This window comes from Engystomops pustulosus, chromosome 3, assembly GCF_040894005.1.
Source record: "Engystomops pustulosus chromosome 3, aEngPut4.maternal, whole genome shotgun sequence".
Taxonomy (NCBI): domain Eukaryota; kingdom Metazoa; phylum Chordata; class Amphibia; order Anura; family Leptodactylidae; genus Engystomops; species Engystomops pustulosus.
Genome location: NC_092413.1, coordinates 52076088 through 52088859, shown reverse-complemented (window position 1 = coordinate 52088859; position 12772 = coordinate 52076088). Strand labels below are relative to the sequence as shown.

The 12772-nt window shown below is 42.7% G+C and overlaps 1 protein-coding gene across 6 annotated transcripts in view; it reads right to left on the bottom strand.

Annotated features, from left to right (window-relative positions):
• The window catches only part of MAP4K3 (mitogen-activated protein kinase kinase kinase kinase 3), a 185355-nt gene extending 173781 nt beyond the window's left edge, over window positions 1-11574 (bottom strand). For 2 of the 6 annotated variants that reach the window (XM_072140746.1, XM_072140747.1), the window contains exon 1: window positions 11155-11574. In XM_072140746.1, the coding sequence (XP_071996847.1) occupies window positions 11155-11250 (96 nt within the window). In that variant the 5' untranslated portion in view covers window positions 11251-11574. The remainder of the gene's footprint in view (window positions 1-11154) is intronic. The other 4 variants (XM_072140748.1, XM_072140749.1, XM_072140750.1 and 1 more) reach the window with 3 other exon arrangements.
• Window positions 11575-12772: the final 1198 nt, after the last annotated feature.

Below are 12772 nucleotides of genomic sequence, written 5' to 3'. Positions count from 1 at the left end.
CACCATAGACAGGGGGCATCCTCTACATCTAGAGGAAAGGAGATTCTACCATCGCCATAGACAGGGGGCATCCTCTACACCTAGAGGAAAGGAGATTCTACCATCGCCATAGACAGGGGGCATCCTCTACACCTAGAGGAGAGGCAATTCTACCATCACCAAGGACAGGGGACATCCTCTACACCTAGAGGAGAGGTAGTTCTACCATCACCATAGATGGGGGGCATCCTCTACACTTAGAGGAGAGGCAATTCTACCATCACCAAGGACAGGGGGCTTCCTCTACACCTAGAGGAGAGGCGGTTCTACCATCACCATAGACAGGGCAAAATTTCTAATTGATAGGTTGGACTTGATGGACAAACGCCTCTTTCTAACCTTATTTACTATGATGCTATGAATAATCCAACTTTCATTAAATCATGGCATCTCCAACCATGAGGATCCCTCCCACAACCACATGCATTAAAAAACACTGCTCTGCCTTAGCTACAAATTAAAAACTATATTTCCTATAAGAAAGTGAGCCAAGTCACACAAGATATGAAATCATATTAGTCTCCAAACATGGCAAGAAAAACAGAGCTGAATGTCAAGTCAACTTTCAAACTTGTATGATAAAATTCCTTTCCAACAAATGCGGCCAAGAAATGCGGCTCTATCAATCAGGCAAATGCCTCTGATCAAGTCTGAACACACAGCTCCTCGCTGTCTGAGGATCCAATGCACAAATACAAAACTTACACCATTATATACATGTTTGATCTGTGGCGAGACGCTGGTGGCTGCAAATATCAAGTATATGCTTGAAATGAAAGATAGAGAAAAACATTCAGAGTATTTATAAAGGAATCCAGACAGATAAGAGAAGATTAGCTTAAAGCGCATTTCAGTGAGGTGGACTACAAGCATTAGGCCTTGTGTACTGCTCCATACTGTATTGTGTACTGAATGAATGTTGGTTATGATCAATGTGCATTATTTGTTCATCTGTTGCACTTGTGGGTCAATTTGCGACACTAAATTGGATCAAAAATTCTGTAATATTAAAAAGTTCATTGTTTGGTCGGGGATGGGGTGGTGGGTTCAGGGATTGCGGGTTTATAAAGGGGGGGGGGGGGAACCAAGCATTTTGACTTGTGCAGTATACAGGAGCTATTTATTCTGTACGCTATAATGTGTGGCAACATAGAGCTTTAAAATAATGCTGTACTTTAGGGGATTGTATTTTAAGGATTGATTTGTACTGTTGAAATGGAAATGTTTAATAAAAATTTATTATAAATAAAAAAAAAAGTTCAATTAGGATGCAATTATGAGATCATCTTCTTTTATTAAATATCCTGCTTTACAATAGCTATCACTTTCAATTTCAGCTGTCTGAAGCAACCACTAGGGGGAGCTACTTGAAGACAGATTTTTATAAAACTCCATTCAGCAAGTTATCCTCTAACCCAGTGGTTCTCAACCTTTCTAATGCTGTGACCCCGCAATAGAGTTCCTCAAGTTGTGGTGACCCCAAACCATGCAATTCGCAGTAAAAACACAATAAAATTGCGGCTCCGATGGCTTTAGGCGACCCCCAGTTTTGGTTGTTCGACCCCCGCTTGGGTCCCGACCCACAGGTTGGAACCGCTGCTCTAACCTGCGGATATCCAGCTGCTCCAGTGCATACACAGGGGGTTATCACAACCGTGGTTTATCAGCTGAGATTGGCTTCCGGCCAGCTGCGGTGGCTGGCCACCCCAACACGTCACCATATCTCAGTGCATGGTATATTTTCAAATGTTTTTTAGATGTCTGTTAGCTGTCATCCTATGGGGGATCTGTCTTTACTTCCAGTGGATGGAAATATGTCCATGGTCACACAGGCATTATAATGCGTTATAACACACTGCAGTGTGTGGTCCTGGGTTCAAGTCCCACACAGGTCAACATCTGCAAAGAGTTTGTATGTTCTCTCCATGTTTGCATGGGTTTCCTCCGGGTCCTCTGGTTTCCTCCCACACTTCAAAACATACTGGTAGGTTGATTAGACTGAGAGCCCTATGGGGACAGGGATTGATTTGGCAAGCTCTGCGTAGCACTGTGCAATCTGTAGGCACTATATAAATAAATAATTATTATTATTATTTAAACACTGTGTGTAAAGCTTCTCGACCCAGCACCTGGTGACCTGCACTCACACTGGATTTTCCAGGAATTCTACGTACACTTCAATTAACACACAAACCTAAGTTTTCTGCGCCCATTCCACCAGGTATCTGTCTGGAAGAGTTATCTAGAATTTAGTTCCCAGGGAGATTTGTCAGTGTAAGGTGGTGGAGATGTTGGAAGATATCATGGAAAGACATGCTTGTAGGATGTGTGCTTGGCCCACTGACAGAGATAGCAGCTACATGGGAGCTCTTGGGTCTGACAGCAGAAAGAAAGCCAGAAGAAGCCTAGTGTTCAATCTGTACACATTACTAAGCAAAGACTGCACATAGCAGGAAACATGACAATTGTGGAACAATGTCAATGCTGGTAGGAGATACACCTAAACCAGGACCAAATTAACACAAATGTAGCAAGTGCACCCACTGAGATCTGATAAGTAACTAAGCAAACACTACCACTTACCACTTTATTAAATATTCACTCCGTATTACAAACATGACTAAAGACGTTTGTGCATTTTGAGCAGTGGCTGACCCATAAGAGGTAGCACCTGCCAATATGGTTTGGGCCACTTAATATCTCTTACTGCTTTAAGGGGTTGGCCACTTTACCTCATATATTTTATGTGTGTTTAAGTGTGGGGGGGCAGGATATTAGGTAATTTACCAATATACATCTATTAAACGCCCTGCTCTGCGTTCTTCATATGTAAAGTGAAGCCTCTTGTCTTTTACCTCATCAGCCAGAGATTCCTGGCCATAAAATGGCCGCAGATGGAGGGTCATGTGCTTTCTGTCTGTCCATGAACAACTGCCCTGCCAGGACCTTATGATAGTATTCATATAAAAATTCAATATAAGATCAAAAGCAGGGCAGGGAGATTGTTCATGGGCAGATATAGATCACATGACCCTCCATCTGTGGTTCAATTTATGGACAGGAATCTCTGTCTGATGGAGGAAAAGACAGGAGGCTTCACCTTACATATCAAGAAAGTGGTTCAGAACTTTTAATAAATGCATATTGGTAAACAACCATCCCCAAAAAACATGAGGTAAAGTGACCAATTTCAAATATTTATGTGAATACCTTTTATAATGAAAAGGTAGGTGCTTGTGAGACTGCTTCCAGGATAAACAGCTGTCAGCTCCAGTAATGGTTACTATAGAGATGTATGAATCACTACTGGGACCGTGCAGCTCACTCCACATTACATAATAATCAAACATAAAGAAAAGAACCTGTGACCAACCTGTATAATAGAAGTCACACTCATAGAAAGGGGTGGCTAGTATAGATACTGTCCGCTCAATAGTCTGGCTTGTGCAGGAATGTTAGCTATGTATACCAAAAATGTAATGGAACAAATTATGAATATATTAAAAATGATAGCAGCACAAATAAAATTTTTGCTGCACAAACCAGCACAAACGTCTGAAACCAGTTTTGTTTGATTCGGTGAATGTGTGTGTGTGGGGGGGGGGGGGGCTTGCTGACCTTTTGACCTTTACAATTTCATTAATATCCTTAAAACAAAAGCAGCACAAACAAAAATTGGAGCAGCACAAACGCAGAATAATTGATTGACACCAGTTTTGTTTGATTCAGACAATATGGGGGTTGGGCTGGTTGACCTCTGGAAACTTTTATTAATATCTTAAAAATTACAGCGCCACAAATGAAAATTTCTGCTGCAGAAACCAGCACAAGTGTAGCAAAAACATTCGACACCAATTTTGATAGATTTGAACAAGGTGGGGGCCAAAAATAAAGTACACACAGTACCCTACTTAAGAACACCAGACTTACAGACGACTTAATCCTGGTTTTTATGAGAACCCAACATTTTTAAAATGTAATTGTCACAGAGACCAATGATGAAGAAATCCCTCCAAATGTGGAGCTACCTCACAAGTAGAGGCCCTTTAAGCGATCATTCCAGACTATTCCAATATGGGACCAGGAAAAAAAGTAATTGTCATTTCTTGGCAGTACTTTTATTAATATAAAAAGTGCACGTGCTGCTAACATATTAACAGAATGGAGACAATTTTCATATGGATCGTCCTCTTCACATGCAATATGATGATTGTTGCATGTATATGGTAGTTACAATCAATTTGCTACATAATCAATTGGACCTCATGACAGGCAGAAGATCATATTCATACGGCCTGATAGAACTGCGTCACACACTCCCAAATTTCTCCGAATAGTCAATTTATTTATACATTTCCATTAGAATTAAGCAAGGAATGGCACAATATACAACTGCATCAGACCCCATTGACTTCTATTATGCCGTTTGGTGCACTGCAAACCACTACATCGGTAAACGCTCACTGTCAAACTACCCACATCGCAAATAATAGGGCTGGACGTATTCCTGGACGTTTTTGTAAGACATGTCCTCATGAAGCTACATTTTTATGCAGTATTAGACCACCGAAGCATTAAAACTCTGTAATGAAAGGTCCACATCGTACACATATGTGCAGCATCAGAAACAATGACATATGTAGCTTTGCTGTCCCATGCCTGCCAGATTTCATCAGGTCTATAACATTTTGATACATGAACTAATTAATTATGTAATGAGTATAATTTTAGAAGCAGCAGCAGAGCATCAGAAAACGCCTAACATTGTAATACATTTATACAGGCGGCAAATCATTTGTCTGTGGACAGAAGGTTCCTTTTTCACAAGAGAAATAAAACTATTAACATTTGGACTAGGGTTTCACCAACACCAGAATTTTGATTGCAATATGATATCTGAAGTAATATCCTGATACTCAATTCCCATACAATATATTCAAGAAAAGAAAAAAGTATTATCTGAATGTAAAAATGTTTAGAAATGCTATAACGCCTGGGGCGGGAATCGCATATGTGTCTCCATACCAGGGCCTCTGGATTCTGTTATTATAGTTGGTATCCTAAAAGTAAGGTTTCTAATGATCTCACATTTATCAACTTTAGGCCTCATGCACACGACTACATGCTTGCCCGGAATAGATACAGGGCCTGGCACACTGGCTGGTGAACGTTCCTCACCCCTCCCCTCTCCATATAAAGCCAAGCTGAACTGGCCAGCACATGGGCCCACATACAGTCATGTGCATGGGCTTTACTGTGAAAGGAGACAACAATCTCTTTAAAGCAAGCCTGTCACCAGGAATATCATTTTTAGTTGGTGACAGCCTATGCCATGCTGATTTTAAAAATGCCTTTTTCACAATTCTGAATAATTTCGGTTATTAATATAAGTTTAATTCGAATTACCTGGCTCCCTGCCAGTAGTGTGTGATGAGTCCCAAGGGAGGGGCAGCTGCAGCCTGTGTGTGACTGTATCTCCTCTTGCATTATTCCTCTCCACCACACCGTCCTTCTACCGAGGCTTACCGCATGCTGCTGGCAGGGATCCAGGTAATGTGAATTAAACTTATATAGAGTACTGTCATGATTTAGAACAGTGATGGCCAACCTTTTAGACACCGAGTGCCCAAACTACCACCAAAACGTGTGTGTTTTTCGCAAAGTGTCAATGCGACAATTTAAGCAGTAACTTATTACTCCTGCTCTGTATAGGCAGGCACGTGAGGACACCAATACAGTAGAAAGAAGGAGAAGAAGTTTGGATTATCATGATAGCTTCCTTCTAGGGTCCTGGGCTGCCTGGGACTGCAAGAGGCCTTGAGTCCTGTCTGGCGAACCCTGCCCTGGGGTGATGCCATAGGTTCGCCATCACTGATTTAGAATGATGACAAAGGCATTTTAAAATCAACATAGAAAAGGATATTGGAACGTGTCACCAGCTAAAAATTACCTTCCTGGTGACATGTTTGCTTTAAGTCTGCTTTTTGATGCGCTATTCAAGCAGAGAGGAGTTTTTCCCAATTGTAGATGCATCTACACTGAATCGACGGCTGATTGCAAGCTTTTAAGTGCATATATATCACACACACACACGATTGGGCTACGCTCCTCCCTATGAATATGCAGCATTGCATATAGTTTAGTGCAGATCTCTGCTATGGTGATCATTCAATTGAAGGGGCGTATACACTATTTTATACACAGACGTGCAGGGGTTTATTTTAAATTGGGCACTGTTAAATTAATGCCTGGCATAATCCAATTCTATAAATATGGCATCTTAACAGACATCAAAAAGCAATACAAGGAATGTAATATAGTACATAAGACGTAACAACCTTTTTTTGTACATCATAACAAGCTACACATTCCACAGAATATAACAAATATGCATAGCGTCGCAAATGATACATTTGGTGTAAGATAGATATTACCATTCAAAAAAAAATATTTTTAGCAAGTGCAAAAGTAAGCAAAGCCATAACATTAACATACTGTCCAGTGCTGCTATAGCAGTATCGCACAAGTACAAGGTAAAAAAAGATGCACAGCAGAGATTCCCAAGAAGCAAGAGGACTACGTCACAGGAGATACAAGGATAGGCCTGCGGAGAAGGACGAGTCCTTGCTGCTCCTGTCTCTGGGAACTGCCCATCCTCCCATTATCAAAATGAAGTAGGGAGCAATGACACATGGGATCCTGGCTTCTCCCAGTGACTATCCCCATCCCTTTCTAATTGCTTATGGAATTCAGACTCTGACAATGGAAAGTGGCTGATTGGACATACAGATACAAGTAAATCAGACCTGATCAGCAGCCACTGTCATCCCCTATCAATAGCAGGGACACATTGTTACAGAGCTCCCAGATCTGCTTTGCTTACCATTAGGGCGAGTGGATAAAGCCCAACTAAAACTACACAGACATACTGTATAATACCAGCAAAACCATATGGCCATCAACAAACAATGAAAAAATGGTGTTCTATAAAGCTGCATGTCACATACTCTCTGCTAGGCCAAGAATGAAGAGGACAATATATGGTCTTGTAGATATAATAAGAAGTAACAAAGCTGCAAAGATTTCTTCTGACCACATCTGTGGTCTGTGGTCTCACGCTCAGCATCCATGTCACTGCTCACCACAATGTATGGCCAGGTTTCCTAAAACATTTTGTTATGTTACAGCCCATGATGTGTGGATTAGGAGTAGCAGCTTCTCTTATCATCTGGCATAGGCCAGGTCCGTGATCCGTTACAGTCCTACACTTTGTATGACCAGGTTCCTAAAAGCAGCATTTGCATATAGATTTTATGCATACTGGTAGTATAATAGCATGATACATATACATGGATCCACATTAGACAAATTTCTGTGATGAATCTGGACGTAATACAAATATAATACAATATGTCCGGATTGGACTGTGATTCCACAGAGGATGTAAACATTGGGATAGGAGGGAAAATCCTTTCTGCAACATGTACCCATCTCTGTAGTCACATTAAAATGTTCTGTATTCTGCTGCGGATATAGATCATCTCCCTTTACCCCAGATGTTTCCAGCTGACAAGAACTGTACACAAGTCTTACCATAGAAACTGGAGATGGACTGGCTGCAGTTTCTGCCAGTATTAAAGTGGTTGTCTGCTTTGTATGTTAGTTACAATGTGACCCCCAACAATCGCGTGCAAGGGAACCTAGCAACATCACCGCTGCAATGACTATCCATGCATACTGGTTCTCAACAGAAAGGCTATATCAAACACTTTTATGCTCTAAAAGTCATGAACATGCATAAAATGCAGTCCCATGTTTAATAATAATAATATTTAAAATAAAATCTAAAAGGACCCCTCTTGTTTTTTACCTCATCAGCTAAACATTCCTACCCATAAAATGGCCACAGACTGAGGGTCATGTGATCTCTATTTGTCCATGAACAATCGCCCTGCCAGGACCTTATGATAGTATGCATAGATATAAGATCACAGGGATTGTAGGGCATTTGCTCGTGGACAGAGATCGCATGACCCTCCATCTGTGGCCATTTTATGGACAGGAATCTCTGGCTGATGAGGTAAAAGGCAGGAGGCTTCACTTTACATATGAAGAAAGTGGAGCAGGACTATTCATATATGTACAGTATATTGGTGAATTACCTAATATCCTGCCTCCACACTAACACACACATTACAGAATACATGAGGTTAAATGACCAACCCCTTTAAGACCACAGTAAATAAACACATGCCCTTTTTGATGAAGTAGAGCTATTTTCAAATAAAGGCATGGCATATCAATTATACCCCCCAGTATAAGATCAGTGAGGGTCCTAGAGGTCAGACCCTGCTAATTCTAAAAGTAATGGTCCGGAATGATGACTTGGCAGTGTAGCCCTTTTAGGGTGCACCAAAATAAAAATATATGGATTTTATGAATGAAGAATTTTCATGTGAATTTTACAGACAATTCCTCCTTTCCCTTTAAAGAGAAGAAATATGGTTCCGGTCCGCAGCAGAACATTGACATGATATGTCACCACTTGGTCGATGGGTTACAGGGACACTCAATGCCTCAGTCAGGACTCCCAGTGATGATAAAGTGGTGGCAAATCATCTTAAAAATGTACAATAAAAAAGTTGATATATAATTGGAAGTTCAATTTTTTTATCCTCCACATAATATTATTATCCTTTAGGAGAAGCCATAACAAATGAACCATGAAGGAATCCTTCTCGTGAAGATGAACACCAGTAAATAAGACTAGTATGAGTGTACAACTTGGCAGCTATGGTCGTATGTGCCAGCATCTATTTCAACAACAGCGCTCATGTTTCCATCCCCATGTCAGAGCACTGTGTGTACTCGGCTCACATTTCCCCTGCATTAACATTTATTACTACAAACTCCATGTAACACCTTGTGGACCTACACTTTCACACCAGGCCCCTAAGCACAGCAGGTACGCACTGTCCTTCCAACTCAAGATCTGAAACACACAGTTCTAAACGCAGTTACCGCAATAGGAATGCATCGGATACTACATATGGACATGAAATCCTTCAAAACCTTTTTCCCATCCCAAAATACAGATAAACAACGTACATTGCATTTACAGCCTTTTACATGCTGGGCTCTGTCACAGAGCAGAAGTACAGGTAATATTACTGCTATAATTGTGACTCTATTATACGAGGAAACAAGCCTCCTTTAGGCACTGCCTATGCTCACATGTCTACAGCATGAGTACATGTCTTATCATAGCTGTGACCGAAATAATGACTTATCTGCAATCATTAAAGGGAGCCAATCTGACGATGTGTCCCCATATATTCTACTGGCCATACAAAACTTCTGCACTGCCAGTAAATTATGCCGATTAAGGAACAAGTTCCATGAGGGTGGTCATAAAACTGTGCTAGCCCTGGCCAACGCTTCCCCTGACCAGCCTTTTCCTCTGGTGATCTGTGCTCCAGGCCTCTCTGACACCTCTTCCTGTTGGACCAATGACACAATAAGTCTGTGAAACTGGAATAAAGACACATTAAGAGGCAAAAAAGCATAGTCATTTAATTGGCCAAAGGAGATTGCAGTGGTCAGAGCTTGCAAATGAGACTCAACTTGCCAGGATTTTTATCTTTAAAGGGGTTTTCCCACAAAGGCAAGTTAGGCCCTACCCACGGGATAGGGCCTAATTTGCTGATCAATGGGGTCTCAATGCTGAGACCTCTGGAGATCACAAGTAGAGGTATCAACCAACCCCTTGCCGCTTCTCAGACTAATTGAGCAGACCGCCGCCGACGACCGTTCGGCTCCATTAATCTTTATGGAGCTGATGGAGATCGCCGAGATCACAAAATGAAGCCGACGTACTACATCCCAGGGTGTACTTCTCCAGCTTCATTGAATAACTGTGCAGTCGAAGTAAGTATATGTAAGTAGGTTCACCTGTTGGTGGTTTAGTGTGCCAAATCGCCCTGAGAGGTCTTCTTTAAGCTTCCAACATCCCCCATGATAAGATGTGGTCAGATGTGGGAGCCATTTCAAACCCGTTTAGAAGACAAAACCCTTATGCTAGATGACAAGTCCTGATGTTGACATTGCAGCGGGCACTGGCTGCCGCAGTCGCAGGATGGAAATATGAACCAACAAGGTAGAAAAGGGACAGCATCAGGTAGATGCCCAGTTAGGACTAGCTCTTCTTTTATTCTAGGGAAGGCCATCTTGTAGCTTGACCAGATCTCTATGGTAAGTAATAGGTCCACTTTTCAGGGTGTCATCATAATCATGTATGTGGCGGACAACCCCTTTAAGGCCTAAGTAGCAGTGACTTCTGAAGTAAACTTTAGACATTCCCTTTTCCATGTAGTACCTGAGCCTAGCTGGCACACAGCATTGGGAACACACGGGACAGAGTTTCATCATCAACATCTAAACTATTTCTGGAATTGGAGCACATGATGTATCGTACAGACAGAAGAAGATTACATAAGTTAGGAGCAGGTATCACTGTAATTACACCGCCGGCGAGAGCAGAATACAACCCTCATCATGTCTGTACAATAATATCCAGACTATAGCAAAGAGGGAGTACTAGGCCTCAAACCTGGCGCAGCCAATCAGATCACTCCTCTCATTTACATAAAAGTGATAAACAAACGAAAGCCGCAATCTGATAGGTTGCTTATGGTAACACATCTATATGGCCAGACGCCATGATCTGTTGTCAACAACGTGTCATGTGATCTGATGACATCACCTCCTCATTCACATCATTAGTAATAAGTTCTGACCCCCTACGTGTCACATGATGGGGTCACTACCGCTTACAGTGGAAAGTTACTACCACAGCGCACGTGACCCATGTTACTTGTGCCAGCTGGACATCTACATACATTCCTGGTGCGTGCCAGTACACAACTATAGTCACCACATTTGTATCAGGATGAGGAAAGTTGCACAACTCACAACATATATAGAAAAGTCTGACGTCACAATGTATAGGGCTGTATCCTGTACACATACACTGGCACTGCCATGGAGCTATGTTATATGCCTGTAGGCACACTATACCCTGGCACTGCACAGCTGGGAGCCCCTGGCTGCATTTACCTTGTATACATCTCCATACGTGCCGCTGCCAATCCTCTGGATGAGCTCGAAATCCTCCTGCGGATTCCTCCGGGACAGGTCGCAGCCTATGCTCATGGTGCCCGCCCGGGGGGTCCCGGAGCCCGCTGCCTCTCACGCACGGGCACAGGGCAGCAGCTCTCCGTTTACAGCGCTGACAATAACCGGGTTTGGCCTCTCACTCCACAAGACGTAGAGACGGACGTACAGAAGCCAGGAGAATTCAAGCCCCGTAGATCCCACAACATGGCTCCCGAGCCGGGCCTGTGCGCAGGCGCAGTGCGGGGGCAGAGGCCTGTGCCAGGGGTGGGGAGAGAGGAAGACGGACAGGAGCTAGAGGAGGGCACCGGCCAGTGTGCACGGAGCGGGAGCTGCTGCCTCAGCCACCGGAGCACCGGCGTCTAGTCATAAGGGGCAGAGCTGAGAGACTACGTACTACGCTATATGCAGCTGTAGCCATGTGCAGATGTAGCTAATACAAATGTAGCGTTCTGCTAAGCAATATATACAACCACTTACACCCATGGCATTACTTTCATACATTTTCCCAGTTCTGTGGCAACAACATATTCTGCAGCGTTGTACAAATTGCATTGTCTTGAGCACAAAGTTAAAGGGATTTTTTTTTATTTTAAAACACTCTGTCCGAGGTGATCCACTATAAATTGGGGGGTTAAACACCCAGCACCTCAGTTTATAGCCCACTTCAGCAGGCACAGTGCCATCCATCTTCCTTAATGGGGTTTTCCAGATTTCTGGAAAAATCTAGTGCGGGCAGTGCCGGCAAAAGCCCCTGACTACTGGTTCCTGCGTCACTCTGGCTTTTCCTTCCTGCACCAGCCAGAAGTTTTGTGGCTTTCTGCAGACCACTTGTTATCACTTATCCAGGGAACCGGTTTCCCACGTGCCGTTTTTGTCACGTTTTTAAACTCATCCAAAATGCAGGGTTTGGCCAAAACGCATATGCGTTTGTAATGAAACACATGCAACACCCCTGCCAATGCATAGGCAAGGTGGTAGTTGTGAATATTGCCCTCTCCATGTCAGGGAGCGTTCACACGTTGCGTTTTGGTCGCGTTTTCATTGCGTTTGAAACGCATATACAACAGCTGATGAGAGGTGATTTGCCTAATTACATTACTGTTTACGTTTGTAAATGCAATGTTAAACGCATATGTTAACAAAACGCATGCATTAACATCGCGTTTACGATGCGTTTTGTAAACGAAAATGTTAACAGCTATGTAATTAGACAAATCACCCCTCCTCAACTGTTGTATATGCGTTTCAAACGCAATGAAAACGCAGGTCAAAACGCAATGTGTGAACGCGCCCTCAGGATCTATCTGGTGAGCCTGTGCAACTCATCCAGAATCTAATTCTAGTAGAACTTAGTGATTACGTAGCCAGTGCCTGGTAAGGCAAGAGTTAACACTGTGAGATGTTACTGTCCAGCTTGGAGGAGTCCTACCACCTGACCAGGAGAGTATATAAACCCTTGGTGGGTGAGAGCACATGGTCTTGGAATCCAGTCAGTAGATAGAGAAGCAGGTCCAATGTGCAGCTTTCTCTCTCCAGACCCACTAATAGGAAGAAAAGG